Below are 23351 nucleotides of genomic sequence, written 5' to 3' on the forward strand. Positions count from 1 at the left end.
AAGTTGCGCGATGTCGCGAGCGACTCACGCGACCTGCAGAACACGAGCGTCTATTTCATGTAAGCTCTCGGATCCCGCTCATCTGCAAGGCTTGTCTCTCGCTATTAGACTTCATCTCCTCCGTCCTCCTCCCCTCCCTGTCCTCGCCCCCCTCTTTCCCTGCCATGTCCGCCCCCAGCTCGCTGCCGGGAAACAGCACGGCCTACGTCTGCGACACCCTCCCCGCACCGCGTCTTGCCTCCGGAAAGTCCTGCTCTCGCTCCTCCAGCCCGACACCGTCCCCAGTCACCACATTCGACGCACCCATCCTCGTCGCCGATTCGGAACCTTCAGACCTCACCCCCGCTTCCTCCACGGGCACGCCCAGTGCACAAGCGTCCGTCAAGGAGGAAGGCCCCATGCCTCTGCAGCCTCCGGCTCGGAAGCTTTGCGTCCGCCACCAGCGGATGGCAGACGAGGGCACAAACCTCAAGCTTCAGCAGGTGAGTCACCGGCCCTCCTCTCCCAAGGCCCCTTCGCGAGCGTATCTCCTCCACCGGGCACGCCTGTTGCGATAGAAGCTGTCGGGCGGGTCATGCGTCCCCGCCCACCTCTTCTCAGCGCGCTCCGAACAACCTCGCGTCGTACAAGCATTCCCCCTGCCAGTGCCTCGCGCCTATGGCTCTTCGTACATTCTACTACCACCGTTCGAGCGATGCTGACGCGCATGTCTTTCCGCCACACAGGCCCTCGACGCCCTCCCCGTCGCAGAGCGCGAAGCCGTCTCCGTCATCTGGTCAAACTTCTCCTCTTCCCCGCATCCCCGGCGCGCGCTCATCCTGCAGGGACTCCTCACGATGTGCTGCTTCTCGCAGCTGTCCCTGCTCACCGAACAACTGTCGTATCTCATCCGCATCGACCCCTTCGCCATTCTCCCGCGGGAAGTCTCCCTCAAGATTCTGGGGTACCTCGATGCGACATCTCTCTGCCGTGCCGCCCAAGTCTCCCGAGCATGGAAGGGCCTCGCAGACGATGACATCCTCTGGCGTGGCATCTGTGAGCAGCATATCGGGCAGAAGTGCCTGAAGTGCGGATGGGGTCTTCCCATCCTCGAGAAGCGCAGGGCAGTCCACCTCCCGTCTACCAGTGCATCCCCATGTCCTACTCCCGTTGGCTCTTCGCAGTCTGCCTCGCATCAGCACCTGAAGCGGCGGTTGGATGCAGACGCTGCCGCGGATGCATCTGGGCCTTCCAAGCGAGCGAGGATGGACCTGCAAGAAGATCACTCGCCACCTTCTACCCCCTTGCCGTCTTATCCTTCACCAGATCCCGAGTCTGCCGCAGAATCGTCCACTTCCACTCCCGCATCACTCAATCCCAATCCTCTTCTCGTACCTCCAACCCCACAACCATCGTCCGCTAGCCTCCACACACGGCCATGGAAGGACGTATATTGCGAACGCCTAACTGTCGAGCGCAATTGGCGCCGCGGCCGATGTACGGTGCGCGCCCTCAAGGGGCACACCGACGGTGTTATGTGTCTGCAGTTCTCCGAGACCCTATTACATCCTTCTTTCCCTGTCCTCATCACCGGCTCATACGATCGCACTGCACGTGTATGGAACCTCGAGAACGGCACCGAGGTGCAGTGTCTTTCGGGCCACACGCGGGCCATCCGTGCATTGCAGTTCGATGAGGCCAAGCTCATCACCGGCAGCATGGACCACACGATGCGTGTCTGGAACTGGCGGACCGGGCAGCTGCTCAAGGTACTCGAGGGCCACACCGAGGGTGTCGTGTGCCTCCGCTTCGACTCGAACGTCCTTGCCAGCGGCTCCGTCGACACCACCGTCAAAGTGTGGAACTTCCGCACGGGCGAGTGCTTCACGCTCCGCGGGCACTGCGACTGGGTCAACGCCGTGCAGCTCTGGGACTCGACCGGGACGGGCACAGTGTCGTCCTGCGACGCAGGGCCAAACGCGCTGGAGAACGCACCTACGCCTTCGTCATCTAGCGCGCCGCAAATCGACCCAGGCAAGATGCTGTTCTCTGCGTCCGACGACGGGACGATCCGTCTGTGGGACTTGTGCGCACGTACTTGCGTGCGCCAGTTCAAGGGGCACGTTGGTCAAGTGCAGAGTCTCAAGCTCCTCATGGTCGATGAGGGGTGCGAGTCCCCCGCCACTGCCTCTGATGGGTCGGACCGCGAGACGTCTGTTGAGCCGCAGGACTCGCTCACGCTGGCGTCGTCGTCCCAGGCTTCTGCGCAGCTCTCGCGGCGGAACACGGCGGAGAAACGCCAAAAGCCGGTGCTCATCTCGGGTAGCCTGGACAACACGATCAAGGTCTGGGACATCGACACAGGAAAGGTCCAACGTACGCTCTTTGGACACATCGAGGGTGTCTGGGCTGTCGCGAGTGACAAGCTGCGGCTGGTGAGCGGTAGCCACGACCGCACGATCAAGGTACGTCCATGTCGCTCGCTGTCTCGGACCTCGGACTCACAATGCTCTTCGTAGGTATGGTCACGCGAGGAGGGCAGCTGTACAGCTACGCTTGTCGGTCACCGCGGCGCGGTAACTTGTCTCGCACTAGGAGAGGACAAGATCGTGTCTGGCAGCGACGACGGAGATGTCCGTGTATGGAGTTTCAGTGGCTAGGTTCGTGCGGTCTGTGTTGTTCACTTTGCTGCCGCTTGTTGCGGCTATCCCGAGGGTTTAGTAGTTGCTCAAGTAGAAGTTTATCATCGTGTACATTATTCTACTATGGTATGTCGTCGCACCGTCGTTAATTCCCTGGTGGTTTGTGCCTTTTGTACGCATGGACCTCATTCTCTTTCGGTTCGCGCCCATCCATTTTATTAGAGCACCACATACACTGCATATTCAGGAATTATCATGTCCCAGACGACAGTTACGCACTTGTGTGGAGCGATGCAGTGAGTATTCCTTACAAGACGACGGCCATTGACGAACAACTCACAAGCGAGGAGGGATCCGTTCGCGGATGGTAGGCAGGGACAGGGAGACCGTGCTGTAGATGCATAAGGTGCTACGGCCCATCGTCTCAAGTACTTATTATCTAACCCGACCAGTAGGCAGTACAGGAGTACGTTCTGAGTGTGGAACGGTCTACTGGCTGATATGTAGATATTCCTTGGCCAGGACGATCCGGGTGTGTTTACATAGTATATGTCGCGTCGCACGTCCTGATGCATCCGAAAGCGAAATTTGGCCTTCGCGGTCCTTGTGCAGTGGTCCATACTCGAGATGTTCCAGATCGCGCAGGACTCTCGTTCACCCTTTCAACGTAGAACTGGAAATGCGTGTAGATTTCCTTGTTGGGATTTTTCCACAAAACGAATAATTTGAAGTGGAAGAGTAACTTGATGCAACTTGATCTAGCCTGGTGGTTCAGACCGTGCTTGCATGCGGAGGTCAGGATACCGTAGACGAGTCGGACTCACGTGGAATGAGTAATGCATTCGGATGGCGGAGTTCAACAGGGAGTAGTGGTTAAGCAAGAGGCAGGTACAGTAGGGTACAGGAGGAGCAACGGGAAGGGAAAGACTACGTAAGGAGGACACAGCGATTACATGTGGATGAAGGAAGAAATAGCAGGCCAAGACACAATATCAAGTAAAAGTACAACGGAAGGCTGGCTCAGCTTCCGTATCGCTCGCGGGCCTGTGCGCACGAATGAGCAGCGATCGTGGGATAACAACTTGAACCGTACACTCACAGCATCTTTAGCCAAGTTGACATATCCGCTGTAATCGTTGGCGATCTTGGTTATGTCTTTGGCCTTGCTAGCGCCTAAGCCAGCGCCAGCAGCATATATAGCGGTTTGTCTGGAAGAAAAGTATCAGCACAACATGCACGGGGACAACTCCGGCAGAACGCCATACACAGGGTCCACCCGTCCTTCACCGCCAGTACCAAGGCCCTGACCCTCCCTCCATCCCATCATTTTCAGCAACTTGTTCCCAATGTTATTGTCATCTTGAGCCGGCGCCGGTGGTGTCGGCGGAGGAGGCGAAGGCGCACGCGGACCTTCCGACTGCTTGCGCTTATTCGGCGGCCGCGCTTCTGGCGTTGGTCGCGGGACATCCGGCTGGTTGTGCATGACCCGCCGTTCGGATGCCCGGTCGCGGTACTTGGGCTGCTGCTGCTCGGCCTTCGCGCGTGCGGCCTTCGCCTTCTCACGTGCGACGTCGCGCAAATTTGCGTCTTTGTGGTTCTTTTTGTGCAGGTCGGACTCCTTGTTGTGCCGCTTGAGCTGGTCGAGGGATTTGAATTGACGTGCACAAAGCAAGCAGGTCATTGCAACCGTGTCAGAGAACTCGAACTCGGCCTCCGCCTGTGGAGGCGTTGCCGCCTTGGGTGGCTGGATCGGGGTTGCCGCAACCGGTGCTGGAGTCTCAACCTACAAGGGCTGAGGGTTAATTCCTGCTACGAGACGATTGTGCTTACAGGTTGAGCAACAGGTACTTCTTGCGGCGCATCGTGGTGCAGCACGTCTTGGACCTGGTTCCACTTGTTGATGTTGTTTGCAGTCTGACGCATTGTCAACATGACTGTCACGCAAGGTAAGAGGATGGAACTGAAGCGAACCTTCTTACTCGCGATGAGCGGGGCGACTCGCTTAGCGGCAGCAACTACAGCAGCCGGGACACTGTCAGCCAGGTTGCACAAGCAGCTGTCTTCCAACATCGTGACAAACCCTTCGGATCCTCCGCGGTTGTGGCCTCATTTGCTGTAGCGTCTGCTTCACCCTCAGCAGCATCGTCCATCGAGAAGGCGGTGGAGAGAGGAACGGCCTTCTTCGCCTGTGCGCCCTGCCCAGGCTTGTTCATGGTCAAACCGCCTTTGAAGCTGAGCGTGACCGGTTTGTCGGACACGGGGAGAGCAGATGCCTCCGCAGAGACCTCATGGGTCGCCCCTGCAGTTGCGACGTTAGTACGTGAAGCTTGACGGAGTGGTCCGTGGGGACTGACCCTTCTTCCTCTTCTCCTTCTTCTCCTTCACTGTGGGCGCTGTGATTGCCGGCTTGACAGGCTCTTCCACTTTGAACTCGATGATAGCTGCAGTGGATGCCTCATCCCAGTACCGGACCCACATGCCTTCTACGCCACCCAACGACGCTGTGGACATCAGGCATGCGTCATCTCGCAAAGCGTAGTCCGCAATGGGCTGGAAGGAGTAAGGGTGCGCGAACGACGCTGCGACAGGACGGTCCGAGATTCGGAACCCATTGGGGTGCAATTGAGGAGACATGGTTGCTGCGAGCACCGCAGATGCGGACTACCACCGCTGTCAATGATATCCAAGGCATTATGAAGACACTACGCACCTCAATGTCTACGAACTCGACAAATGCAAAGCCCCAGCTCGCCGAAGTCGTCTTGTCCTTGATTAGGATGATTCTCCGCATGCCCCGCGCGCCCTCCTTACCCAAGCCCGAGCTGGTCTTCATCGCTTGCGCAATCGCCTGCGGGCCCGAGAGCGGGTCCAGGCCGCGGAAGAGGAGCACGGGGGCCTGCGTATTCCCGATGTCCCGAGTTCCATCGTTCAGTTGTAACGGGCCCTTGGTACGTCGATCCCCAGGGGCGGCACTCTGTGAGTAGTCAATCTTTACGCGCCGCCCACCCGGCGGAGCAGGGCTGCCGGCCTCTAACGCGCGGTAGAACGCAGCCGTGGCAGACGCGCCGTGCGAGGCCGGAGGTGGTATCTGGATGAACGGGAACAGGGGGTCGACGAAAGCGCGGGCGTGTTCGGTGCTTGTAAATTGGGCAAAGCCGAAGCCCTTGGAGACACCTGCGGGTGGTGCGAGAGGGTGGTTGAACACATTGCGAGGCACGGTCAAGGCGGGGAGGGGGCGCAGAGAAAGAAGACGTCAATGCACTGCGGAACGCTATGAAGGAGGATGGGGCAAGTGCCTGTAGATCTGTCTCGTATGATGGTGACCGACTCAATGCTGCAGCCGTTGCTCGTCAAGTATGCTTGCATCTAGCGGAACGCCGGTGTTAGCGTAAGCCGAGAGCGCCAGAGACTGCGGCGGATAGAGGGCAGGGGAGAGAACAGACGAGGACTCACGTCGGATTCGGTGAAGTCAGGGTCAAGCCCAAGGAATATGACGTGAGGGCTTGGTTCGCTGGGGATAAGTCGTTTCTTGTTGTGCATTGCGCCGCCGCCCTTCTGGTGGCGGTCGTCGTGCCAGTGACCACCCTGGTCATAGGATTGGCGGTTATCCCAGCTCGACTCATCATAGCCTTGTGATGCGTCGTAGCCCTACCGTAGAGGACTTCAATGCACAGATCCATACAATGACGAAGCGGGAACGTACGCCGTCGTTGTACTTTCGACGCTTACTGTCGCCGTAGTAGTCCTCGTCGCGCAGATGGTTTCCTCTCGGGGCAGGCTGCCAGCCATAGTCAGCTTGCTTTCCTTTGTCCCATTCTCTGTTGTAAGCCATAGTGGAGATAAGCCAGGACGAGGAGGCGGAAATGGGGGAACGCGGGAAGAGCGGTGGTCGTGGACAGAGGACAAGTGATGGGCGCTTTCCGCAGGCAACGATCTGTGACTGCATCCACCATGGCCGGACACGGTGCGCCCGTCCTCCAGGTCGTCTCCGCTCGTTACTCACTAGTTCATCGTCCATGCAGGGTACACAAAGGTGAAGCACTCTCGCCTGTACTGGGAGATAGACTTGATACTGATGCTGAGAACAGACTGACCCCGCCGTTGAGCGGTGGAACACCATGGTGCGTCCCCCGCCCTCTGTCTATGCGCAGCTCTTTCCTCAAGCATCCCGACGAGTAGCGTGAAGCGGTGTACAAGCACTTCCGCTTCAACTCCCGGACAGCAAGACAGTCCATTCTGGGCATGATTGTCTTCCCCCTCTCTATCTTTGCTCTGTCCTACAACCAAGACGTGCGTCGCGTTATGTCTGGCTCCGTTTCAATGCTGACATGCTCTGCGACAGATGAGGTGGGATTGGACCGGAAAGCGCAAGTCGGAGTCGCTGGCACGGGTCGCCGCTGCCCCCGAGGAGTCGGACTGAGAGGTGGAATACTATGGCGTCGTTGACACCTCAAATACTATGGTACAGTGTATACTGGCCCTCTACCTCTTCCAACCATCGTATGGTCTAGAACCTCTTGCACAACTCGATCGCAACCTTACATCCGGTGCCTACTATCGTGCTCAAGAGGGCATGTGCAGGGGCCTTCTGCGAATCATGCTCTACTGCGATATCGAGGTGCTCAAGCTCATCGTCTCTGAACTCTTTGATTACTGCGCGGAGGAGAGGCACGCTCGGGTGGTCCTGCGGCAATTGCTCGAGTGCCTTGAGTTGACTGGATAATATGCTCAGCGCGGAAGAGAAGGGGAGGCATGAGCTGGTGCGCACTCATCATAATGTTCTCCAATCACAGTCTCTACGGCCTCTGTGCACGCCATTGCTGCCTCCTTGCCCATGAGAGCGGTAACAGCTCCGAGTCCATACCCGCCTATTCGTGCGAGTTCCCAGAGCAAAGTCGGTCGGACATGGTGCTGCAACTGCAACTTGTTCATGACGGCGAGATGTTTCTTCTCTTGGTCCCACATATCCTACAACACGTTCAGAACAGATAGCAAAGGCGTAGTAGTTGGCATGATGCTGACCTGGATCAGGGGGCCCGTCGCGGGGTCTCGGCCGAGGACGTCATGTTGTCCTTTGTATATCCAGTTCGCTGCGAGTTCGCCCGCCTGATCTACCCTGAGCGCACTTTCGAGCTCATGCCTTAGTTCTGGCGAGACATGCGAAGGAGTGGCGGTGACTGAGGTGTCCTGTGAGCGTGCTGGGTCGAGGTAAATGCTCGATGGGGCGGCTGTAGCTAGCGTTCGTGCTGCAGACCGACATGCTGGGCGCAGGACTGCCGAGCAAGCTGTGGCAAACATGGGAGTGTGCTGAGATTAGGAGAAGAGTAGAATATGCTGCAGAGTATACTGCAATGCGCTGGGAGTCGAGAGCGTCACGGCAGGCCTCGGAGACCCAAGAGACCTCGACTGCCTCCGACGACTCGGATGCCTATATTCGGAAAACATGATTACCTAAGCCACGCCGCGCCGGGGGGAGCGCGTTAAAGACGCGTCCATTGCAACCTGAGCTTGTCCGCCTTTCAACCGCTTCTCATCTCTTCCCACCTCGTCCTCTTTCCTTCAACCGCAGCATCTGCATAGTACCCGTTACCTTCTTTGCGTCCAATGTCTACGTACGACTGCTGCTGCTTCCAGCCAACAGATGCTGATCGAGTCTACAACCAGCTTTACTCCCTCCGACGCCGTCAATCACTCCAACGAGCGCGACTGGCCCGCGCAGCTTGGTGCGTGCGGCCCGTAGAGCGCGTTCGTGTCTGTTTCACAATGTCTGCACGCGCCAGGCATGCTTGACTGGGATAGCACCAACATTGTCTTCACCAAGCGCTCCCTCCTTGAATTCCTCAAGTAAGTTGCACCTACTCCGATCTTCAATGTACGATGATGCACCCGCTAAGAAGTGGATTCCTGGCAGATATGTCGGGGTGACAGTCGACCCCAACTTCACCAACATCCAGAAGCTTCCTCGTGCGTCCCAACCAGTTCCTCTTTATACTACAGCTGAATCATGTCCGCGCAGGCTATGCGCAGTTTGGAAAGCTGTCTGGCGGCACGGATATTGGCCAGAGTTCTGCTGCTGCTCCAACGACCGCTTCGTCGCCGTCCGTACCTGCATCTGACTTCAAGCCTACTCGTCGCGTGCGCGAGCCTCCTGGTGGCTCCCACTCAAACATCTTCCAGTACGGTGGAGACGATGAGTCTGATGCGCTTGCTGCCGCTCCTTCCAAGTCATCTCAGGAACCACCTACGGTAGGTCTCGTTCCCACTCAGTCATATGCATCAGTGTCGAGCCTCATGCGTTGAGGAGGCCGTCTCTGTGCCTGCGTCTACCGAAGAGTCCAAGACTCAAAGCGAGGAGACCAACTACCAGCCCAAGTCAGTCACGCATAGCTTATCGTTAACCGTTCCCTGCTCACCCGTACTGCAGGAGCAAGAGGACAACGTCGGGCGTTGCTGGGCTGTGGGACCCCGCCGACGAGACGGAGGTATTCATACCAACTCGCCGGTACGTACCTGCTCGATATCCCCCTTTGGCAACTGTATGAGTCTCACATCACGTACCTATGCGCAGAGTGAGGGAGATGCCAGGAGGGAAGGACAGCATTTCAGGAGTAAGTTATCCTGAGGCCTGATCAATGCGAACTTTTGCACTAACCGCTGGACCTCAGTTGTTCTAAGGGGACCGAATCTAAAGGGGATCTGTCGCCGAAGAAGTCGACCTCGGACGTGCAGAAGTAACAAGGATTGGACGGATGTGTTGTACCGTAAAGGCCACTGTGTTTGTTTGTGCAGACTGACTTCCTTGCAAGATATCAAGTACTCGGAGGGGGATCCCGGGCGCTCCGGGAGCAAGATAACATATGAGCTTACATAGTCGCTAATCTGCGAAGGTGGCGTGGCCGAGTTGGTCTAAGGCGTCGGATTTAAGTCTTTCTTGATTCCCGATGGGAGTGATCCCGCGCGAGTTCGAACCTCGCCGCCACCATTAACATTTTCAGTTGGGATGGAGTTGTTTGACAACTGGTCTTGCACCTGCTACAAGGCCCTGCATCGTCCATTTACTTGTTTCCATTTTGTTGGTTTCATTCTCGCTGGTGTGTCGAGTGTACGTTAACGGGTCGTGCACCATCACGATGCCTCAGCGATTAAGCACGATGACCGGAGTCCTCGCAGTGAAGATAGTTGGTCTGTGTAGGTGAAACGGCAAACTACCGCAATTCATCTCAGACACATTCGGTTTTGGCATTGCACACTCGGTACATTGGTATTGTTTCGTTAAGTTTAAACAACGCTCTCAGAGGCCAACCCAGGCGAAAGCTTCCTCTAGCACGAACTCGCCCTCGAGCTCCATGGCTGCGCTGCTCCTGCCAACATGCACGCCATACGTGCCTGGCGCAGCCTTCCACTGCTGCCCAACCGCGTCCCACCATGACACTGCGTACTTGTCCAGCTTGACGGTAACAGTCTTGCTCTCCCCGAGGGCGATATTGCGGACCTTGGTGAACCCTCGAAGTTGCAACTTCGGTGTGGCGAGGCCGATGTCCGGCAAGGAGACGTAAACCTGGACCACCTCAGAACCTGTCATGGAGCCGGTGTTTGCGATGGTGACGGTGACGTCGACCTCGAAGTCGGGGCCTTTCACAATCGACGCAGGCGACACGATGAGGTCAGAGAAGGAGAACGTTGTGTACGACAAGCCATGCCTGGTCAAGAACGTCAGCCTCCGATCGATTGAAGAGATATAGAAAGCTCGACGAACCCGAAGGGAAAGAGGGGCTTCACGTCCCTCGATTGGTAACCTTTGTAACCCACGAAGAGATCCTCCCGGTAGTGGATCTGTCCGTCCTCGCTCTTGAAATTTGGGTACGCAGGGATATCTTGCACGCGCACGGGAAGCGTGAGGGGCAGACGGCCACTCGGGTTGATCGCTCCATAGACGACGTCGGCAAGGGCATTGCCAACTTCATTGCCCGAATACCACGCCTGAATGATACCGTTCACCTCATTGACCCACGGCATCGCAACCGCAGATCCCTACAATGTAGGGTGTGAGCACCCAACAGCCCCAATACATGATGGTACAACCCACCGCCTGCAGGCAGACGACCGTGTTCGGATTGACTCTACCGATCCGTGCGATGAGTTCATTTTGTCTGCCGGGCATATCGAGCGTAGGCCGATCGAACCCTTCGCTCTCCCAGTCAGGAGACAACCCTGCGACAACAATAACAGCATCCGACTCGGCAGCGAGCTTCTCAGCCGCGGCGAGAGCTTCTTCCGGATCAACCTTCTCGCATCCCCCGAGTCGCTGAAATTGACACTTAGCATCCTAGCGTCATGAAGCTGTAGGGACAGCATACCACTCCCCGCATAAGAGCCGGCTGCGATCGGTCCGACTCGGGACCTGAGGGAGGCTTGGTGTTGGTATACTCGACCATGACGTCGACAGGCTTCCCGGCCGTCAGGGAGATGGTAGCCATCTCTTCTACGGTCCCTTGTCTGTACTCGATGGCAGTGGTGAGTGGTTTTGACGGAAATACAGGGAACCGGTTGCGATCTTACCCGTAGAAGAAGTCACCCGGTCGTTGCTTCGTCCAGTTGTCGATGATCATCTCACCGTTGACGAACAGCTTTGCCCGACCAGCGACCGTCAGTCCCATCTGGTACTCTGCGGTCTTGTCCATGGTGAGACTACCGCGAAGCTTGATCGTCCAAGTTTTCGTCAGTCCGGTGGGAAGGAAGTCATTGAGCTTGATGCGAGTATCCTGAAGGACGTAGTCCTGGACAGACTCTCCGGTCGGGTTTCCGTTCCCGTCGTGATTGTAGAAGCTGCATAGCCAGCCTGGCTCTCCCGATGGAGTCTCCAGGAACGCTTCCAGCGTCGGAGTATACTTGAACGCTACTTCCGGTCAGCCGTCTGGATTTCACGAGCAAATCAAGGGAGCTCACAGTAACACCCTACTTCATACTTGAACTCGACGCCTTTCGGCGCGTTCTCGACGAGGCCAGCATACGGCGTAACAATATATGTGGCCTTCAACGCTGCTGATCCTCCGCCAGAGATGATCCGGTCCTTCATATTCGGACCGATCAATGCAATCGTCTTCACCTTTCCTTCCTTCAGCGGCAACAATTCGCCCTCGTTCTTGAGCACCACCATACCCTCCGCGGCAAGCCTGCGGCAGAATGCCCGCGCTTCGGGAGAATCGCGCGAGCGCTCCTTGCCGTCACCAAACACGACTTCCGGATTGCGCCGTGCCTGGCGTTGGACGAAGTTGAGCATGTGCGTGGCGCGCTCGTCCAGTGTAGATTCTTTGATCTTCTGACAAGAAAGTAAGTGGCCAATGAGTAGAGGAGTGCGCCAGCGGGGTGGACCGGGCATCTCGAGATCGAGTCCAGCGTTGATTGCATGGTCAACGCTGTATGTGCCGAACCTAGAGATAGAATGTGTGAAGCAGAGAGTTGGAAGAACAGAACTCCGCACTTACCAATCGCTCATGACGATGCCGTTGAAGCCCCATTCCTTCCGCAAGATATCCTGGAGAAGCATCGGGTTTTCTGCACAGTGCACGCCCTTGATTCTTCCGTATCTGAATATGCCCATGGTCAACGGATGCATGACGGGCCTAGAACGAGGAACGTACGAAGTCATGAAAGCCCAGGGCCGAGCTTTCTTTTGAGCCAGCATAAACCTGTTGGACCTGTGTCGAACGAAGGAAAATGACGTGTGTGAGGATGCCTACGGGTATAGGTAGATTTCGCGTAACGCCCGGTCAGACATAACAGACTCGGCGGCGGTTCGTTCATGCTCCTGGTCGTTTCCGACGAAGTGCTTGATGGTCGAGGCTACTCCCTGACTCTGAAGACCGTCGACATATGCTGCCGCCATGATGCCTGCGTGACATATATACCGAGTCAGGCTTCACTCGTTCAGATTGATATAAAGATATCGACCTGAAAGATGGGGATCTTCGGAATAGGACTCGAAGGCTCTTCCGCCAAGTGGATTACGCTGAATGTTGCATGTCGGTGCCAGTAATATCACGGAAGACTTGATCTTGGCCTCTTCCCCAAGTAACGCGCCGACTTGAAATAACATGTCGGTATCAAAGGTTGATGCCATTGAAGTAGCGCACTGGAATGCTGTATCAGATATAACAGTACAGGTCGTTAAGAACGCAACTTACTGGTAAGCACTGAGCAGGAGTCGGAACGAAGTGGGATGAACCACGGACTCCCTGTGTAGTAGTGCGATAAGCCTCGACTTTGGATCAGTATACACGTATGAGGTACGCACATTTGGTCCATCGCTCATTCGAACGGCCGGGACTCCCAGCCTGTCTATGGCATTGGTGTTCCACCAATTGGGACCAGCAAGGAGTTGTATCTTCTCGTCTGTGGTCAATTGTTGTACGATATCGGACACTGAAGCATCGAGGAAAGCGCGAGACATGGTGGAGTTGCTGACTGGGAGAGCTTGCGCAGGTAGTTCCTGACGAAGGCGGGGACGAGAGAGAGTATATATGAGAGGCTCTCCGGAGAAACCTCGGAATGGCCATTAAAAGCATCAGTCGGGCCGTAGAAGGCACAACCTGGGATGCTGGGCATGACTGTGCCACCGGTCATGAGTTCGAGGGGGATTTGCGCGGACATTCATGTTGGAAGAGGATGGCCGAGACCTCATGGAGGTTTCAACATTGACTAGGTCGTAATCGCCGTTGAGGCCTTGAGGAAGACTCAGGGACGTTGGGATAGAGAAGGTTAGTACATGGATGTTGGCAGGAGAGAGCATGCTTGAGGCAAACCCTGGGCAAACCACAGGACATGCGGCCCGGGAGACGCCCGAGGGAGAGATCCAGATCGATGAGTCGGCGTCGGCCGAGTCTTTCGAGCATCGTCCTGAACGTTCATCGACTCCAGACCCGATGCCCGCTATAAACAACCTAAGGCTTTCTCGTCTCGTCTGTGCACTTTCAAGTACTCAACCACGAGCAATTCCCTCCTCGCCATGTCTTCAGACGATATCTCAGACATACCCACCAACCTCGCTCTCCCGAAGACGGACGCAACGCTCACCATCCGTGTGATCAAGTCGTTCGAGTATCGCACAGAGAAGAGTCTCGTTCTCCACCACGTCAATCTTGAGGAGACGACGGTCGGTCAGTTGAAGGACAAAGTACGAGAAGGTAACCCTTGAGATCGTTTTACCTCCTGTTCCAGCTACGTGAACGACACAACCCCTTCTCTAGCAATCCAGACACAGCCCGGCTGGAAACCGTACCGCAATACTGTCTTGGGTACGTTCACACTCAGCTACAGTTTTGAGACGATGTCTTGTGCTGACTCTTCTGGCAGACACTCTCAAGCTGTATACGAAGGCTCATGGAGCCAAGGTCAGCCCACACAGTTTGGCTCTGCGATCGCCGACTGACTCTGGCTCAGACAACAAACTTGATCATCAATCTCGACCACAACGAGTGGATCTTCGAAGATGATTCTCGCATTCTAGCCGACCTAGGCCTCGGTGAGATGCCAATTTCGCCATCATACAAGCGGTTACTCAACGTTTGCTACCGTGCAGAGAACGAGTCTGAAGTCAGCTTCTTCAATCGACAAGCATATGAGGAGTTCAAACAACACCCCGATGTATGTCTCATGACCGTTCCTCGCATGGTAGCGCACACTAACACATACTGTAGACAAAGTGGGAGAGCTAGGCGTGTATGTAGCATAACTTTGTAGCTGCCGCGATGATATGGTGGACCTCCGGCCTTGCGTATTCGGCTATCTTTGTAACTTTGTAATCATAGCTGTATCATGTTCTTTTGGATGTAGCTCTTGTCGACTCAATGCTCCTTGCTTTTCCTTGCTCGCGCTCCCCCGAGTGGGCGTGACTGACGCGTGACCGGACGTGTTGGAGACGCGACGCGACTTGGCTCCTGCACTCATCACAACCACTGAAGAAGACATGGCCCTGGACTCTCAGCGCGAGGATCTACCTCGCATTTCCGTTGAGACTCTTGATGACTGGCGGAGGATACGGCGCAACTACACTCTTGCAGCTCTCACGGCCCTCGACGAGCAGCTCAGTGGCAACAACTCTGCGGAAGACCGCCGGGTTCTCCTCTCACACCTCCACCGAGTATGGTCCTGTCAATTCAGAGAAGACTGTTTCCATATGTTTTGACATATTGTTGCTCAGTTCATTGACAAAACGTTCGAGATGGCACGCCGGAACGTAAGGGTAAATGGTCAGAACCTGGAGGACCTTAACGAAGATGAAGTTGGTGCGTGACCATGCATCACACCTTGTCGCATGTTTCTCAACGCTTGCTTGGTCAGATACAGAGCCTTTCGACGAAGGCTTTGACCGGCATATCTGGTCCTTATCCGACCAGAGTCTCCGTTGGGACCACCAGATCGCGAAGGAGCGCCGCACGAAGCCCGAGGAGATAGAGAAACAGATGAAGGAGCTCCTGGCAAGTCAACAAGAACTCGACGCCGAAGAAGCTGCAGCTTTGGAGGATGTGGCGGACGAGCAAGTGCAAGCACGGGAAGAAAGTGCGTATAACGTACGGCGACATGCTCGTTAGACTGACACACTTGCCAACCTAGTCCCTGCCGCTACCTACCAGCGTATCGACGAGATTGCATCTCAAACATTCGCAGTTATAGAGGAGCTCAAGCAGGTGCGCAAACAATCTCCCTAGGGGAGCTCGCGCAAATGGGCTGACCACCTTTCGACAGGGTCTGCCAGTACAGTTGGAGCGTTCGGAACACGTGAAGACTGTCGTAGAGGAGATCAAGGCGTTGAGATTGTAAGATTACAGACATATACCCACATTGTAGCCCTACCGTCTCGTATATGGATTCTCTGTCACCGTAGGATTGGGCGCGAGTGGATAGGAAATGAAGCAAAGCAAAAGAAGCAAACAATCGTACAACAACGCTCTGGCCAACACACAGGTTATGAACCGCGCCCTCGGCCTCCCCGACCACCCCCAAAGCCCCGTCCTCTTGGTGCTCCCCGACCACCCCCAAATCCGCCGCCTCCACCGAAGCCTCCTCCTCTTCCCCTTGGTGCGCCGCGGAAACCTCCTCCACGAGCACCCCCTCTTCCACCACGGCCACCTGGTGCACCACGACCTCGGCCACCAAAGCCTCCACGGCCACCTGCCCCCCGGGGCTTTTTGACACCTGGTGTAAAGATGAGACAGGATACAATCCTTCAAACGTCAATACTCACCAGCTACCTTTGGCTTTGGCAAGAACCTCTCGAGCGGGAGCAGCTTGTCTCCGCCGATATATACCTTGTCACCCTTTTTGAAGCTGCTTGCGACCATGCCCTCACCCATTTTGACAGTGAAATACACCTCGTTGATGGGCCCCATGATTTCGTCTACTCGACCGATGACGGACTTATTTTGCAGGTAGATGGGTGCGTTGAAGTAGGGAACCTTGTCCTGGATGAGAGATGAGCAAAACATCTCATCCTCCACCGCGTGGATGAACGAGCCCATCTCTACCCAGCAGATGATATCAGAAACCAAATGTTGCGTGAAGAATTAAGGCGTACCAAGGACACTGTCCGGAGGGCCGGCATCCCTCTGCTGGAATCCGCCTCTGCCACCTCCGCGACCTGCACAATGCGTTCAAACCCCGCACGCACAAATTACCAGATCGTGCAAACCATACCTCCGCCGCGACCGCCGAATCCACCTCCTCTGCCTCCTCGGTTCATATTTCAGACAGTCGACCCTCGGAAAGTAGGCAACCCAGGGAGATAAATTGATATTGGAGGCCTGAACTTGCAGCCACCAAGAGTAGGACCCGGTTCGGCGAGAGCAAAGAGCGAACGAGGCTCAGAAAACACGCGCGCCGAGCGGAGAGGATGGTGGACGAGCGTGAAAAAGTGCAGCACGGGCGCCTGTGCTCGTGCTCGCAGACCGCTATGGCTTTCTTGTTCCAGCGTCCGCCCGTCGCGCACTCCCCCGCTCCCGCCTTCCACGACGAGGACTCTGCTGGACAGGAAATTATACGCATCTCCCACAAGATATGGTCTGCGTTGCTGCTGGCCCCAGAAGAGAGTGCCACACTCTCGGTATCCCGTGCGGGGAATAGGCTTCCCGGTGCCTCCGAATTACCATCCATAATATGCCGAGGCGTGCTTGACCCTAGCGTGAGTCGTCAGTCCTCTGTTGTACTACTTGCGCATCTAACTCCAGTCATCAATGGTGATTCATAGATTCAGTCTATCTCTGTTCCTAAGTCGTGGCAAACACAGTATCCTCACATCTTCTCTACCGGCCAAACCAGCTCCGCGAGTGCAGAGCCCACGCACTCCATAACTACAACCCACCCGGTAGTACTCTCTGAAGTCATCTTCTCCGCTCTATCGGACGACGCATACGCGGCTGCATCGTCCGACCCGTCCATGCTAGAGGAATGGCTTCAAGACGGAGATGTGATCCTGCGCGAGGGCGCGACCTACACCTACACGCGCGAAGGGCCTCTGGCCTACAAGCTCATCATGGCCTCCCCCGTGCAACAAGGTATCGCTCAGCGTGGATCCACGAAGCTCTACGTCTCCGCCCACCCGACCTCTGGACAAGACGGAGAGATTCCTGAAGTCGATGCCATCCCTGACATGGTTATTGACGAGGCCGACTCGGATTCCGAACCAGAGAAAGGCGACTTCGAGATTGGAGAGGACTTCCTAGCGGGTTCTGTTCTCCGCTCTTTCGGTCATTCTAGCTCCAGTCCGTCTATCAGCGGACATCCGACGAACGGAGACCTTGTGAGCACTGGCGAGGCAGGGTCGTCTGCTGGCCATCTGCACCTATCCGACGTGGAGTGGACATGTCGAGCGCATCCGTTGCAGGCGTCGGTTTCGGCCCTTGAGGATGAATGCGCCGTCTATGTCCGCACCTCGGAACTGAGCCGCATCGGCGTTCTCGACGGAGATTGGGTACGTAAACCCGCCGTGACATGCGTACCATGCTGATCTACTTCAGGCTATCGTTCGGTTCAGGAATGGCTGCAACTATCGTTTAGCACGTGTCCACGCAAACGATGCCGTGGCTGTCGCCTCGTAAGTGTCGTATCGCCATGATGTACACCAACTCATCTGGGTGACAGAGGAGCGTATCTATCGCCGCAGTTACTGTTTAACATCGATCCGGAGAATCGCTCTGCGTCGAAACCTGAGGTATCCCTCCGGCCAAGCCCTTTCGGATCCCGTAGACCAACGATCCCTGTTGCGAAGACGGTCACTGTAGCTCGCGTTGCGTCCGCGTTTTCCACCGATCGAGCCTACCAGCCCCTCTTCCTGCAAGCGCTGCAGGACTACTTCAAGGAAACGACCCGGCTTGTCAAACAAGGCGATGTCATCACGATAGGCATCAACACGGATAATCTCCTCGCGTACTCAAGCCCTGTATCCGATGAGGGGCATGAGGAGGCAGCGCCAGAAGTTGATCTTGAGTCAGTATGGCGTTCTTCATGCTGGTCGTTTCAGAGCAGCTGACTCTTCCGCAGCGCCGTTGTCGGTGGCGAGAGTGTCAATGAACTTGTGTACTTCATCATTACCAACGTGGAACACAGCGTGCCATCGCGCCTTGGCGAAACCTCTTCCCTGGACATGTATGTAGGTGCAACCGTGGGGGAATTGGGTTGCTGGATCGACACTGCAGTCACTCGCATGGTTCAAACGGGCATAGAACACTCCAGGATTCCGGCCATGGCACAGTACCTCGGGACAGGTATGGTGATACGCTGGCTGACCTGTGGTCGCATTCACTTACGGAAGGGTCAGCCTACGTTTTTCCACCACCAGTCGATACCGTGCCCGATCAGGACACGCCATTTGGCAAGTTATTAGCTTTGTCTTCCGCGGCTCTCAACCGGCGTGCCGTCGACTATCATCTACAGTTGTCCATCCTCTTGCAGGGTCCACGAGGCGTCGGAAAGGCAACCATAGCGGGCTGGGTGGCACAGCAGTTGGGCATTCATCTTCTCGAGGTAGGTGATAGTTCTTGTCCTTCCAAGCTAAACGTCAATAGCTGATGATATCTCAGGTTGACTGCTACGACGTGATCGGAGAGACTGACGCCAAGACAGAAGGGACGCTCCGGGCTCGGTTCGAGAAAGCCTCGTCTTGCTCGCCATGCATCCTCTTGCTGAAGCATATCGACGCGTTCGCGCAGAGTACACAAAATCAAGAACCAGGCAAAGGTACGAGCTGTAGCCAGCAGGTTGTGCCTTTGTTGACCATCGTCCTATAGAGCCCGCAATCGCAGAAGCCCTTCGGGATTGTATTAATGATTTACAGCCTTCATGGAATCTGACTGGGTTTCCTGTTCTTCTGTTTGGAACAACAGACAATCACGACCGCGTGCCGCCCAAGGTTCTGTCTTGTTTCAAGCATGAGGTTATATTTGAGGTAAGTTCGCCTCGCTACTCGCTGCTGCAGACTCTAAGGTGGTGTAGGCACCAGGAGAGTCGGAAAGATACGATATTCTCTGTTCTGCTTTGGCGACCTGTAAGCTTGCGCCGGATGTCTCTGTCAAGAACCTTGCCGTGCAAACTGCGGCACTTGTGGCAGCAGACCTTGTCGACCTCGTCTCCCGTGCCCAGTCCGCAGCAGTCTTGCGGTCGACGGACGACAAGTGAGTCTTACATGATTGCGCATGTTGACCATACTGCAGCTTGACTTACCTCAAACCCGCCAGGAGCGTAGCCTATGATGTCTTCTCAGCAGGAATTCCATTAACTGCTGCCGACTTCGAGTCTGCTCTCGGGAAAGCACGAGCGTCCTATTCGGAGAGTATCGGCGCCCCGAAGATACCCTCAGTATCCTGGGACGATGTCGGTGGCCTAGCCCATGTCAAGGCAGATATCCTCGACACGATCCAGTTACCACTTGAGCACCCTGAGCTCTTTGCAGATGGATTGAAACAGCGATCAGGTGTGTCCGTTTCGCCGATCGCACCGTACATCTGAGATCCTTAGTGTTTTGCAGGTGTCTTGCTCTACGGCCCTCCCGGGACAGGAAAGACGTTGATTGCCAAAGCAGTCGCTACCTCTTGCGCCCTGAACTTCTTCTCCGTCAAAGGGCCCGAGCTGCTGAACATGTATATCGGAGAGTCCGAAGCGAACGTCCGCCGAGTCTTCCAGCGTGCCCGTGATGCTCGTCCTTGTGTCATTTTCTTTGACGAACTGGATTCCGTCGCACCCAAGCGGGGAAACCATGGTGACTCTGGAGGGGTCATGGATCGCATCGTCAGTCAGCTGTTGGCCGAGTTGGACGGATTGTCTGGTGGAAAGGCCGGCGCTGATGTTTTCGTAATTGGTGCCACGAATCGACCCGACCTCCTGGACCCCGCACTATTGCGACCTGGAAGGTGCGTTGTTGCCTCACCGAGCGCGGATGGCACAGCTAACAGTGATTTAGGTTCGACCGCATGCTGTATCTCGGTGTCAGCAACACGCATGAGGCGCAGCTCAACATCCTGCAGGCGTTGACTCGCAAGTTCAAATTGCACCCTGATTTGAAACTGGAGCGGATTGCCGAGCAATGCCCTTTTCATTACACGGGCGCGGATTTCTACGCGTTGTGCGCAGACGCATTGTTGAAGGCAATGTCCCGCAAGGCTGAAGAGCTCGAGGAAACGATAGGTGCGGGGGGCTGCCTCGCATGTGCACTGCTTGTGCTTATTGCATTTTACAGCCAAGCTCAATACGTCACCGCCGCCGAATTCACCGCACCCATATCCTCTCACGCCGCAGTATTACCTAGGGGAACTGGCTACAGCGGCCGAAACGGAGGTGCTGGTTTCCGAAGAAGACTTCAGTGCCGCGCTACGCGAGTTGGTGCCCAGCGTTAGTCAGGAAGAGATGGAGCATTATGCACGGATTCAACAACGATTCTCGAATGAGGCGCTCAACGGGAATCGGCGATGATACTTTGGAGGGAGGAGGGCTGGGAGCATTACTTAGTGCATACGGAGGTCCAATGATCAATTTATCAGGCCGAGCGTCTTGTCTCCCTTGGGCAGAGCCTCTTGGGGCGCTCATGTTCGGTATCACGTCCAACACCATCCCCCACCTTGAAGTTGCGGTGTGCATACACCGCCGTTGTCACATGGCAAAAGTCGGTGTATCACGGTGAGAAGTGCCACGAACGAGCTCGGCAATGCAACTCATGATGTTAAGTATGATACGGTCTGCAACAGCACTTACTTAGAGTCAGCAATCGGGCGTCGGACGCTCAACAAGCCCGAAAGTAGCTCGTACGTACTTACTCACAGTACTCAGGATCTGGTCCGAGTCGGACGTCCGACTTGGCAGATATGGAGAGTTTCGGGTGTCGACCGGGATTCTGATCAAGAAACCGGCTCCGAGGGGCGCTGGCCTGCGCTGGCACGGAGGGGCCCACCCGCGGAAGGGCGATCCCAACGCTCCGATTCTTTTCTGTTGGAAGGTATGTCCGCAGCGCTAGCGTCTCCACGAGAACGACTCGGTCTAACCCACAACAAGCATAGGGCCCAGCAGTTCTCCCGGCCACGGTTGGACAACGAGTACACACTGGCCGCCCCTGTTCTAGTCCTGTTACGACGTACTACCGCTACAGCGGCGCCGACAATTGCAATCGGCCATAGGAGGGTTTCTGATACTCGTCTTCATGCAGCACAACCGGACTGAGCCGGATTGCGATGCACGAGCACTGACTTGCAGACTCGCACGTACGCAGTTGAGGTACAGCCGCGGACGCTCTACTTCCGAATCGCAGTCATGCTGGGGGAACCCGACGGTCCGACCGATACTGCGTTACCTTGCGTTGCCGTCTGCACGAGCCACGCGTACCGCGTAACCGCCGCGATCGAGTATGCTCGAGCGTCGAAGCTAACGAGATCTGATAGGCGGTTCGCTACACCCATTGCCCAGGGACACTAGGCTACCATATGTCGACCCTAAAGCGGTGCGGCAGCCGTACAAAAGACATGACAGATATCGTTTCACAGTTTGCGCTTTCTCCTCCATGTCTTCATACATATACCCCGGGCCTCACCAGGTCTTTAATGTCTCACGCCTATCTCACGCCCACGCCAACGCCATGACTTCCCGCGGCCTCCCGCTCTCGACGGTCGACATTGTCCTCCTCACACTCGCCGTGCTTGGCTTCGGCATATACCGACTCCTGCGTGTACCCCCTCACCTCCGACATATACCCAAGGTCCCCCTTCTTCCCCTTCTTTTCAGCTACTTCTCTGGCGAAGTGGAGGAGCAACGCGTGAAGCGATTGGTACTCCCTTTCGCGAAACGCATGCAAACGGATGTTGTTCTCGTCTACTGTCTCGGTGACTGGATGGTTCAGGTTCTAGAGTCCAAGGTACACCATTCGCTACGCCGTTCACACAGCATTTGTATGCTGACGTTCTTTGTCAGCTTGGCAAGCAGCTGCTCGAGAACCCAAATGTCTGGAAGCAACGCCAATCGCAGGATATGCTCCTGTGGAGGCTCATTGGCAACGACAACGTCTTCATGTCCAACGGCGAGATGGCGAAGCGCCACCTGCGGATTGTGCGCAATGCCATCCAGCAGACGATGCCGGTGGACATGTTCGCAGATCTCGCACGCACCACGATCTCGCTGATCGGGGATGGCGGCCGGGTCCGCTGGGATGACTACGCGAACCGCTACACACTCGACGCATTCGGAAGAGGCGTCGTAGGTTACGACTTCCAAGCGCTCACGAAACCCTCGGGCTCGTTTGTGAGGCGCTACCAGGAGGTCATGGCCGCCATCGCGAACCCGGCCTACGTCGTGCTTCCCGTGCTTGAGCGGTGGCTTCCGCGAAGGCAGGTGCAGAAGATGATCGACAGCTTCGTCGAGGATCTGTGCAAGATCATGGACGAGAAGCGCAAGAACCCTGGCAACGACGTCCTTACCTACATGTTCCAAGAGCCTGACATGACGGAGGTCGAGTACCGCGACAACTGCATCGTCATGTTCGTTGCTGGCCACGTATGTTTCCGCGTCCCTTGAAACACCCGTGTTGTTAGTAACGTTTTGCCGACAGGATACCACCGCGGGCGCTATCTCCTCGGTAGTCTACTTCCTCGCACGACACCCGGAGATCCAGGACAAAGTACGCGAGGAGATCCTTGCTGTGCTCGGTGACGACGATCCGCGCGTTGAACACTTCCTCCGCACCCCGTACCTGAACGCCGTCCTGCGGGAGTCTATGCGCCACAATACCCCCTCCAACGCCACTCTACCCCGCATCTGCGACATTCCAGTGGAAATTGGCCCGTATGTCATCCCGCCCAACACACCTATGATCCTCAACATGTGCGCGGCACACCACAACCAGTCGATATGGACTGAGCCCGACACTTTCGACCCGCAGCGGTTCTTCGACGACGCGAGGGGCGAGGCAAACAACTGGGTCACTTTTGGTATCGGCCCGCGAAAGTGCCTGGCACGTAACTTCTCCCAGTACGAGCAGCGCGTGCTCGTCAGCATGCTTTTGCGAGAATATCATTGGGCGTTGCCCAAAGACTCCGCTCACCGCGATCATTTGAAGAACGGCTTCCAAGCGTTTGCTCTCAGCCTCCCCGAGAACCTTCACATCGATTTTACGCGTATTACGGCCCCATGACCTGATTAATGTTTGCTGATGTTCTGACGCTTTATAGAAGATGAAATGTTTCTGTAGTTGTTCGCATATCG

The 23351-nt window shown here is 56.0% G+C and overlaps 11 protein-coding genes and 1 non-coding gene across 12 annotated transcripts; 8 read left to right on the forward strand and 4 right to left on the reverse strand.

The window, feature by feature from the left end:
* Window positions 1-111: 111 nt before the first annotated feature.
* On the forward strand, window positions 112-2887 carry L226DRAFT_499875 (WD40 repeat-like protein). Its single transcript, XM_067677739.1, has 3 exons — window positions 112-482; window positions 726-2444; window positions 2499-2887. The coding sequence occupies exons 1-3, from the start codon at window positions 165-167 to the stop codon at window positions 2637-2639; spliced, it is 2178 nt and encodes a 725-aa protein (XP_067540275.1). The 5' UTR covers window positions 112-164; the 3' UTR covers window positions 2640-2887.
* Window positions 2888-3437: 550 nt separating this feature from the next.
* Window positions 3438-6523, reverse strand: L226DRAFT_529916 (uncharacterized protein). The gene is made up of 11 exons (XM_067679713.1): window positions 6325-6523; window positions 6075-6269; window positions 5918-5987; window positions 5332-5795; window positions 4976-5282; window positions 4702-4920; window positions 4593-4636; window positions 4452-4535; window positions 3887-4404; window positions 3721-3829; window positions 3438-3665 (listed from the first exon to the last, which is right to left on the reverse strand). The coding sequence occupies exons 1-11, from the start codon at window positions 6451-6453 to the stop codon at window positions 3642-3644; spliced, it is 2163 nt and encodes a 720-aa protein (XP_067540276.1). The 5' UTR covers window positions 6454-6523; the 3' UTR covers window positions 3438-3641.
* A 27-nt stretch (window positions 6524-6550) lies between these two features.
* L226DRAFT_608728 (uncharacterized protein) lies at window positions 6551-7323 on the forward strand. Its single transcript, XM_067685965.1, has 5 exons — window positions 6551-6585; window positions 6644-6654; window positions 6710-6742; window positions 6801-6911; window positions 6964-7323. The coding sequence occupies exons 1-5, from the start codon at window positions 6573-6575 to the stop codon at window positions 7039-7041; spliced, it is 246 nt and encodes an 81-aa protein (XP_067540277.1). The 5' UTR covers window positions 6551-6572; the 3' UTR covers window positions 7042-7323.
* On the reverse strand, window positions 7024-8010 carry L226DRAFT_608729 (COQ7 protein). The gene is made up of 3 exons (XM_067685966.1): window positions 7644-8010; window positions 7390-7589; window positions 7024-7336 (listed from the first exon to the last, which is right to left on the reverse strand). The coding sequence occupies exons 1-3, from the start codon at window positions 7917-7919 to the stop codon at window positions 7129-7131; spliced, it is 684 nt and encodes a 227-aa protein (XP_067540278.1). The 5' UTR covers window positions 7920-8010; the 3' UTR covers window positions 7024-7128.
* Window positions 8011-8143: 133 nt separating this feature from the next.
* Window positions 8144-9496, forward strand: L226DRAFT_529919 (uncharacterized protein). Its single transcript, XM_067679714.1, has 9 exons — window positions 8144-8233; window positions 8286-8344; window positions 8402-8465; window positions 8533-8585; window positions 8638-8867; window positions 8926-8993; window positions 9046-9123; window positions 9190-9229; window positions 9287-9496. Exons 1-9 carry the CDS (start codon window positions 8226-8228, stop codon window positions 9293-9295), a joined length of 609 nt encoding a protein of 202 aa, XP_067540279.1. The 5' UTR covers window positions 8144-8225; the 3' UTR covers window positions 9296-9496.
* Window positions 9497-9507: 11 nt separating this feature from the next.
* On the forward strand, window positions 9508-9603 carry L226DRAFT_t24. Its single transcript has one exon. It is a non-coding gene; the product is annotated as a tRNA-Leu (tRNA).
* Window positions 9604-9840: 237 nt separating this feature from the next.
* Window positions 9841-13266, reverse strand: L226DRAFT_529920 (putative beta-glucosidase from glycoside hydrolase family GH3). The gene is made up of 12 exons (XM_067679715.1): window positions 12916-13266; window positions 12806-12856; window positions 12573-12753; window positions 12362-12512; window positions 12263-12310; window positions 12107-12208; window positions 11568-12052; window positions 11181-11517; window positions 10979-11117; window positions 10708-10926; window positions 10378-10652; window positions 9841-10321 (listed from the first exon to the last, which is right to left on the reverse strand). Exons 1-12 carry the CDS (start codon window positions 13069-13071, stop codon window positions 9913-9915), a joined length of 2553 nt encoding a protein of 850 aa, XP_067540280.1. The 5' UTR covers window positions 13072-13266; the 3' UTR covers window positions 9841-9912.
* Window positions 13267-13534: 268 nt separating this feature from the next.
* L226DRAFT_529922 (uncharacterized protein) lies at window positions 13535-14488 on the forward strand. The gene is made up of 6 exons (XM_067679716.1): window positions 13535-13804; window positions 13868-13915; window positions 13974-14011; window positions 14061-14142; window positions 14200-14264; window positions 14318-14488. Exons 1-6 carry the CDS (start codon window positions 13627-13629, stop codon window positions 14333-14335), a joined length of 429 nt encoding a protein of 142 aa, XP_067540281.1. The 5' UTR covers window positions 13535-13626; the 3' UTR covers window positions 14336-14488.
* Window positions 14489-14586: 98 nt separating this feature from the next.
* Window positions 14587-15440, forward strand: L226DRAFT_566291 (uncharacterized protein; the record flags this gene model as incomplete). The annotated part of the gene is made up of 5 exons (XM_067683896.1): window positions 14587-14760; window positions 14821-14905; window positions 14961-15179; window positions 15234-15307; window positions 15366-15440. The coding sequence occupies 5 exons, from the start codon at window positions 14587-14589 to the stop codon at window positions 15438-15440; spliced, it is 627 nt and encodes a 208-aa protein (XP_067540282.1).
* A 413-nt stretch (window positions 15441-15853) lies between these two features.
* Window positions 15854-16359, reverse strand: L226DRAFT_566292 (Gar1-domain-containing protein; the record flags this gene model as incomplete). The annotated part of the gene is made up of 3 exons (XM_067683897.1): window positions 15854-16140; window positions 16195-16257; window positions 16314-16359. 3 exons carry the CDS (start codon window positions 16357-16359, stop codon window positions 15854-15856), a joined length of 396 nt encoding a protein of 131 aa, XP_067540283.1.
* A 210-nt stretch (window positions 16360-16569) lies between these two features.
* On the forward strand, window positions 16570-20579 carry L226DRAFT_454225 (AAA-domain-containing protein; the record flags this gene model as incomplete). The annotated part of the gene is made up of 13 exons (XM_067675172.1): window positions 16570-16797; window positions 16864-17586; window positions 17633-17709; window positions 17757-18125; window positions 18177-18379; window positions 18433-18638; window positions 18695-18851; window positions 18902-19059; window positions 19107-19285; window positions 19349-19584; window positions 19639-20020; window positions 20071-20294; window positions 20347-20579. 13 exons carry the CDS (start codon window positions 16570-16572, stop codon window positions 20577-20579), a joined length of 3375 nt encoding a protein of 1124 aa, XP_067540284.1.
* Window positions 20580-21732: 1153 nt separating this feature from the next.
* L226DRAFT_454038 (cytochrome P450) lies at window positions 21733-23280 on the forward strand (the record flags this gene model as incomplete). Its single annotated transcript, XM_067675162.1, has 3 exons — window positions 21733-22008; window positions 22065-22643; window positions 22699-23280. 3 exons carry the CDS (start codon window positions 21733-21735, stop codon window positions 23278-23280), a joined length of 1437 nt encoding a protein of 478 aa, XP_067540285.1.
* Between the last annotated feature and the right edge of the window lie 71 nt (window positions 23281-23351).

Source organism: Lentinus tigrinus (assembly GCF_003813185.1).
Source record: "Lentinus tigrinus ALCF2SS1-7 unplaced genomic scaffold L226scaffold_3, whole genome shotgun sequence".
In the NCBI taxonomy this organism is placed as follows: domain Eukaryota; kingdom Fungi; phylum Basidiomycota; class Agaricomycetes; order Polyporales; family Polyporaceae; genus Lentinus; species Lentinus tigrinus.